Source organism: Rhinopithecus bieti, unplaced genomic scaffold (genome assembly GCF_001698545.2).
Source record: "Rhinopithecus bieti isolate Rb0 unplaced genomic scaffold, ASM169854v2 scaffold_51440, whole genome shotgun sequence".
In the NCBI taxonomy this organism is placed as follows: domain Eukaryota; kingdom Metazoa; phylum Chordata; class Mammalia; order Primates; family Cercopithecidae; genus Rhinopithecus; species Rhinopithecus bieti.
In genome coordinates, this window is record NW_016820117.1 from 490,699 (window position 1) to 497,714 (window position 7,016).

At 49.6% G+C, this 7,016-nt stretch overlaps 2 protein-coding genes and 1 pseudogene across 2 annotated transcripts in view; 1 reads left to right on the plus strand and 2 right to left on the minus strand.

Moving 5' to 3' along the window:
- DDX39B (DExD-box helicase 39B) overlaps positions 1 to 1,210 on the plus strand; it is an 11,987-nt gene extending 10,777 nt beyond the window's left edge. The window contains exons 7-10 of the mRNA XM_017859484.1: positions 8 to 138; positions 237 to 381; positions 508 to 655; positions 983 to 1,210. Coding sequence (XP_017714973.1) covers positions 8 to 138; positions 237 to 381; positions 508 to 655; positions 983 to 999 — 441 coding nt within the window. The 3' untranslated portion in view covers positions 1,000 to 1,210. The remainder of the gene's footprint in view (positions 1 to 7; positions 139 to 236; positions 382 to 507; positions 656 to 982) is intronic.
- Positions 1,200 to 2,445, minus strand: MCCD1 (mitochondrial coiled-coil domain 1). The gene is made up of 2 exons (XM_017859560.1): positions 2,228 to 2,445; positions 1,200 to 1,683 (listed from the first exon to the last, which is right to left on the minus strand). Exons 1-2 carry the CDS (start codon positions 2,396 to 2,398, stop codon positions 1,495 to 1,497), a joined length of 360 nt encoding a protein of 119 aa, XP_017715049.1. The 5' UTR covers positions 2,399 to 2,445; the 3' UTR covers positions 1,200 to 1,494.
- A 285-nt stretch (positions 2,446 to 2,730) lies between these two features.
- LOC108520225 (60S ribosomal protein L15 pseudogene) lies at positions 2,731 to 5,290 on the minus strand (annotated as a pseudogene).
- Positions 5,291 to 7,016: the final 1,726 nt, after the last annotated feature.

Here is a 7,016-nt window from a genome sequence, read left to right on the forward strand (position 1 = left end):
CCCACCTCCCCACCCCACCCCCCAACAGGTGGTGATCTTTGTGAAGTCTGTGCAGCGGTGCATTGCCTTGGCCCAGCTACTGGTGGAGCAGAACTTTCCAGCCATTGCCATCCACCGTGGGATGCCCCAGGAGGAGAGGTGAGTTGAAGATGGGAAAGATATTTTGTGTCTTTGGGAGAAAAAGACAGTTGAGAGAAGGGCATCTCAACATTTTAAAAATTTCCTTTCTCACAAAGGCTTTCTCGGTATCAGCAGTTTAAAGATTTTCAACGACGAATTCTTGTGGCTACCAACCTATTTGGCCGAGGCATGGACATCGAGCGGGTGAACATTGCTTTTAATTATGACATGCCTGAGGATTCTGACACCTACCTACATCGGGTAAACCCCACAGGCTGAAGAAATCCCACTCTCCCATTCCCTTTTTTTCTGTTTGTACATCTTCATCCCTGCCTCTGGGTCTCTTTCCTCTTTGATCTTCCAGTGCTACCCTCTGTCTCCTTCCAGGTGGCCAGAGCAGGCCGGTTTGGCACCAAGGGCTTGGCTATCACATTTGTGTCGGATGAGAATGATGCCAAGATCCTCAATGATGTGCAGGATCGCTTTGAGGTCAATATTAGTGAGCTGCCTGATGAGATAGACATCTCCTCCTACAGTGAGTACTGATCTCATGAAACCCTTTAGGTCCTCCCTGTTCCTTAGTGTGTATGTCCTAAATCCCGTCATTTAGATCATGGGCACCTGATGCATAATGGACCCTTGACTGGTTCATGCCCCCTGGTCTTGGATGCTGTATTGGGATGCTTTCCTGACCTCTATGTGGGGTTTCTGTCTTCTCTCATCATATTACATCCCTTCCCTCACCCCCACGTCTGTCCTCTGAACCCACACAGTACACCAGCATCTGCATGTGTGATGTGTGTTCCTGCCTCGCTTTCCCCTTTTCATGCCTTATTCTGACCATGCTATGTTTTCTCCTTAGTTGAACAGACACGGTAGAAGACTCGCCCATTCTGGAATGTGACCGTCTGTCCTTCAGGAGAGGACACCAGGGTGGGGGTGAAGGAGACACTACTGCCCCACCCCTGACAGCCCCACCCCATGGCTTCCATCTTTTGCATCACCACCACTCCTGAACGCCCATTTCTGATTTGTCAGAATTTTTTTAACAAAACTAAAAATGAAACACACGTGTCTGTGGTATCTATAAGTGCTTCGTCCCTTTATTGCATTTGGGGTGATGTATTTTAGGGCATGGTCCAGGGTAGATTCCTGTAAGGCCTGGGTGCCCTGCCTGCTGTGAGATTAAAGGGGAATGGGACTAAGACTGCAGAGCCCTGGCTCCCCCACTACCTGGCAATTGCCCGCGATTTGTGGGGGTCTCTTCCACTTTCTCTGGTCTGGGAGAGGCTGGGGTGTCTCTGATCCCGAGGCTGCTGGTGGGTGGTACATGGATTTTCAGTGCCAGAGGGTGCTATGGGCACTAGGGGAAGCTTAGACGCCTCCTCCCAGGCTCTCTCGGTGCCTCCTCATCTGTTCCTTCAGCTTCTGGATCTTGAGCACCAGGGCTTGGGCCTCCCAGGCTCCCTCCTGCCCTTCCAGGAGGGCCTGGTATAGCTCCAGCTGCTGTTCCAGCAACTCTTCAGCTTGGGCCAGCTCAGCTGTGTGGTGGATCCCGGGGCCCTGGTGAGGGAATTAGGGGAGGGAGCATCAGCCAGGGCAGGGGCTGAGGCCCTGGGAAGCTTTGTTGCAGGCTTTGGGCTGGAAGTGAGAAATTCCACCTTGCCTATCCGTTTTTGACCCGGTCCTTATTTAGGACGCCTGTATTGAGAAGCCCAGGTAGCTCCCTGTCTTGGGCATAGGCCTTTGGGGGAACAGATAGAGTTTCCTGGCCCAGGGGCCGTAACTGGCTTCCTTGAACAAGGATATGGGGTCATTGGAAAGAGGATTGGCTGCTCCTCCCCACTAAGAAATAATTAACTGTTACATGAGGGGGAATAGATCCTGTTGAAGGACTTTGTGGACTGTGCTGCTGTGGGTGGGGGTGGGGGAGAGCCCTGCATTCCGGGCTGGGGTAGGGGAGGAGAGGAGCTGGTAGCTGAATTTAGGAAAAGAGCTGCAGGGGTAGGCATGGTGTGGGGTGGTGCAGGGTGGGATTGAGGGTTTTTTTTTCCACACCCCAGTACAAATTCTCACACCCTCTTTTCCTACCTGTGGTGCCACTTACCCTGGGAGTGGATGTCATCTTCCCATTGCCTCTGGAGCTGGTCTGCTCTTCCATGCTTGCCTTGGGGTTTTGGGAGCAGCACCCACGGGAGCCCTGGGGTGCCAGGGACCAGGAGGGCAGAAGGAGGCGAAGGAAATGGCACCGAGAGAGCCAGGGCAGAGGGGGGACCATGGCGGGTGACCTGGCAGGGAGCTGTGTGAGCTGCCCAACAGCCACCAGGAACTGGTTCCCTCCAGGCCTTGGCCTCACTTCAGTGCCTGGCCCTGCCCAGGCCCCGTCCCCCAGCCCTGCCCCTGCCTCTGTCCTGCTCTGCCCCCACCTCTCTCCCAGCCTGGCCCCAGACAGAGTCCAGGAACAACTCCTGTTCCTGATGTGAAAAATGTTCCTGCCAGTTTAGGCAGAACTTGCTTTAGAGCACTGCCCAGCCTACCACAGGTCTGTGATTTTTTTTTTTTTTTTAATCTAGTGTTTATTAGGTATGAATTTTACAAACATTACTTGTATTAGTGGTAGCTGTGGAGCTGGAGAGTATTACACCTTTTCCAAGCTGCATGGCGAGAACCACCAGTAGTGTGGTAGAACTTACAGCCCTTTCCAAGGCCATGGCTCTCTTGGCCTGCAGATGTCAGCCCACGCATCTCCCTGTGCTTGTTGTGGACCACTGGGTGTCAGGTTTCCTTCTGACAGTGTTATGGAATGCATCAATTAGGATAAACTCAAAAACTTTGTATGTGGAATCTTTAACCAGCCCAGTGAGAATTCAGGACTCAGAGCCCCACAGTGGCATCCAGCTTGCTCTTCTGAGCTAACTAGCTGGTTAACACCATGATAGGCTTGCTGTTAAGTTGCATTCTTAGGAACTGGATTTTCGGCCACCACGGTGCTTCTATATAACGTAATCTTGCTTGGCTGTAGCCCAGTAGCGTGTTTTACTGGGCTGGGTGGGGCGGGGAGGGGATACCTGTGGAGAGCAGAGAGCTGGTGGTACCGCCAGCAACGGACCCTCAGAATAAAGCTCATGACATCAGACTGCTTCTTCATAGCTCCTGGATGTACTTGTATGCACCATCTTGGTTTACCCAGTGGCTGCTGCCAGACAGAAAGGAAAGGCTACCACAGGTCTTGCGTCTTTTTTTTTTTTTTTTTCTTTTGAGACAGTCTCACTCTGTCGCCCAGGCTGGAGTGCAGTGGCACAATCTGGGCTTACTGCAAGCTCCGCCTCTCTGGTTCACACCATTCTCCTGCCTCAGCCTCCTGAGCAGCTGGGACTACAGGTGCCCGCCACCATGCCTGGCTAATTTTTTGTATTTTTAGTGGAGATGGGGTTTCACCGTGTTAGCCAGGATGGTCTCCATCTCCTGACCTCGTGATCCGCCCATCTTGGCCTCCCCAAGTGCTGGGATTACAGGCGTGAGTCACTGCACCCGGCATGTCTTTTTCTTTTCTTAACACTATCTTTTCTCACTTCACTCTGCAAGGTAGGAATTACATCCCTGGTTTGCACCTGAGGAAATTGGCTCAGATGGTTTCATTCAGCACTCACTGGGGAAGTGTCTGTTGGGGGCAGCTCTAGGCTGGATGTGCTCGAGGGTTCACAGCTGGTTGTTGGTAGGGCCTGGAGGGTTCATGTCCAGGTCCACCTGACTTGAAAGCTCATCCTGACCTTGCTTAAGTGCTGATTCCCCTTTGCAGATGTACCTTTTTATTGCGCTTCCCTTTATTGCTTTTTGCAGACGCTGTTTTTTATTTAGGGATTGGAGGCTTGTGGCAACCTTGTGTCAAGCACATCGATCAGGTCTGTTGATGCTATTTTTCCAACAGCAGACAGACATCATGTCTCTGTGTCACACTGTGGAATTCTCAAAATGTTTCAAGCTTTTTCATTATTATGCTTGTTACAGTGACCTGTAACTATTGTGATTGTTTTGGGACACCATGAGCAATGCTCATATAAGACAGCAAACTTAATGGAAAAATGTGTGTGTTGTGACTGCTTCACCAACTGGCCATTCTCCCAACTCTGCTTTCTGGGCCTCCCTATTCCCTGAGGCACAATAATATTGAAAGGAATAATCCATGCGGCAAAAGGCCAACGTCATTGTCTTATTTTAAGAAGTTGTCAAAGCAGCCTTCAGCAACCATGCCCCTGATCCATGGAGGCAAGACCCTCCCCCAGCAAAAAGATCAGGATTAGCTGAAGCCTCAGATGATGGTTAGCATTTGTTTAACAATAAAATATTTTAAATTAAAGTATATGGCCAGGCACCGTGGCTCACACCTGTAATCCCAGCACTTTGGGAGGCTGAGGCGGGTGAATAACTTGAGGTCAGGAGTTCAAGATTAGCCTGGCCAACATGGTGAAACCTCATCTGTACTAAAAATACAAAAATTAGCTGGGCATGGTGATGGGCACCTGTAGTCCCAGCTACTTGGATGGCTCAGCAGGAAATGGCTTAAACCCAGGGGGCGGAGGTTGCAGTGAGCCAAGATCGTGCCACTGCACTCCAGCTTGGGTGACAGAGCGAGACTCCGTTAAGTATACACAGTTTTTTGGACACAATGCTACTGTACACTTAACAGACTACAATATAGTACAAACATAACTTTTATGCACAATAGGAAACTAAAAAGTTTGTGTGACTCACTTTGTTGCCATGGTCTGGAGACAAATCTGCAGTATCTCCAAGGTATGCCTGTGATTTCCCCTTCCCTCTTCTTGCTGGCCCAGAATGACCTTGTTTCTTGCCCCTGTCTAGCCCTGCATGCTGTAAGGGTTTGCCTTCTCTGGTAGGTCTGGGCACTTTGTATCCCTTGTAACTTTGGCTCCTAGGATATGACACTGGTACAGGCCTCAAGTTCTGTTCGACTAGTGAGCCTCCCCCCATACCTCCTGAACTAGAACCAAAGTCCTGTGCACACACCGTGCATGTGTGAGTCTGTGTAGAGATGTCAGCTTCCTGCAGGGTGTTCTGAAGGGGTGTCCTGTTGTTACTGGAGGGCATAGCCACAGGCCCAGAAGCAGGGGTGGCTGAGAAGGGAGTGGCTGGTCCCAATTTTGATCATCTAGGAACAGGAAGGTCCTTAGAAAACCATGCCCCAGAAGGCAGGATTGCTGGAGAGTGGACAGCTATTAGCCAGCTTACTATCTGGATATCACTCTGCATTGGGAGGGAAGATGGCCTCTGCCATGGTGTAGGAGTCCAGGAACCAGGCCGGGAGGCCTTCCCAGCAGTCAGTGCTTCTCACAGTTGCAGGCCAAAGCACCTTTAGATGAGGCCAAAGATTTTACATTCCTCATTAGCTGACTTTTTCCCACTTAAGTGGGAAAAGAACCCAGAACCTTTGTAAAAGTTTTAGGGGAGAAGGGCTTTCCCTCTTGTATCTTAGTGATAAGGTTATGCATGATTTATACTTTAATTGCAATGTGCACACAGCTGAAGTCTTAATTATTAGAATATAAGAGCCCCAAACTATGCAGTATATGGTTAAACAATCCACAACCAATTAACATTGAAAATTGGCCAGGTGCGGTTGGCTCACACCTGTAATCCCAGCACTTTGGGAGGCCAAGGCAGGTGGATCACTTAAGGTCAGGAGTTCAAGACTAGCCTGGCAAACATGGTGAAACCCCCGTCTCTAGTAAAAATACAAAAAATTAGCTAAGCATGATGGTAGCCGCCTGTAATCCCAGCTACTCAGGAGGCTGAGGCTGGAGAATTGCTTGAACCTGGGAGGTTGCAGTGAGCTGAGATCGTGCAATTGCACTCCAGCCTGGGTGACAGAGCAAGACTCCATCTCAAAAAAACAAAAAAAAAAGGAAAAAAAAAAGAAAATTAACTACATTTTTGGGGGGTGGACAGAGTGATGCTCCATCACCCAGGCTGGAGTGCAATGGCATAATCTCTGCTCGCTGCAACCTCCGCCTGCCGAGTTCAAGCAACTCTCATGCCTCAGCCTCCCAAGAAGCTGGGATTACAGGCATGTGTCACTATGTGGAGCTAATTTTTATATTTTTAGTACAGACTGGATTTCACCATGTTGGCCAGGCTGGTCTTGAACTCCTGGCCTAAAGTAATCCGCCTGCCTCAGCCTCCCAAAGTGCTGGGATTACAGGCATGAACCACTGCACCTGGCCCTATTTCTGTTAATTTAAAAGATTAGCAGCCATTTAGAAAAAAACAACAAATGAGACTTTTGCAAGACAACCTAAATGATACACTAATAACGATCCTTTGGGAAAATGACATTTCAATCATGTGAGTTTCTGCTTTAGGTTATGAACTCCAAAATGGACCAAATGGACTAACCCTCAATAATTTATAGTAGGTAGTTTTGTGTGTGTGTGTGTGTGTTTTAACAGTAGGTAGTTCTAAGCCATAAATAAAATAGAATCTGAATTTTGGTTTTGTTCATCTGTGGGAACTTAATTAAGAAAGCACTGGCCTTTGGGTCAGTTCAAATATAGAGGATGAGGCCAGGTTCAGTGGCTCACTCCTGTAATCCCAGCACTTTGGGAGGCCGAGGCGGGGGATCACGAGGTCAAGAGATTGAGACCATCCTGGCCAACATGGTGAAACCCCGTCTCTACCAAAACAAAAATTAGCTGGGCATGGTGGTGCATGCCTGTAGTCCCAGCTACTTGGGAGGCTGAGGCAGGAGAATCACTTGAACCCGGAGCCAGAGGTTGCAGTGAGCTGAAATCAGGCCACTGCACTCCACCCTGGTGACAGAGTGAGACTCCGTCCCAAAAAAATACAACAGAAAACAGCTGGGCGCGGCAGCTCACGCC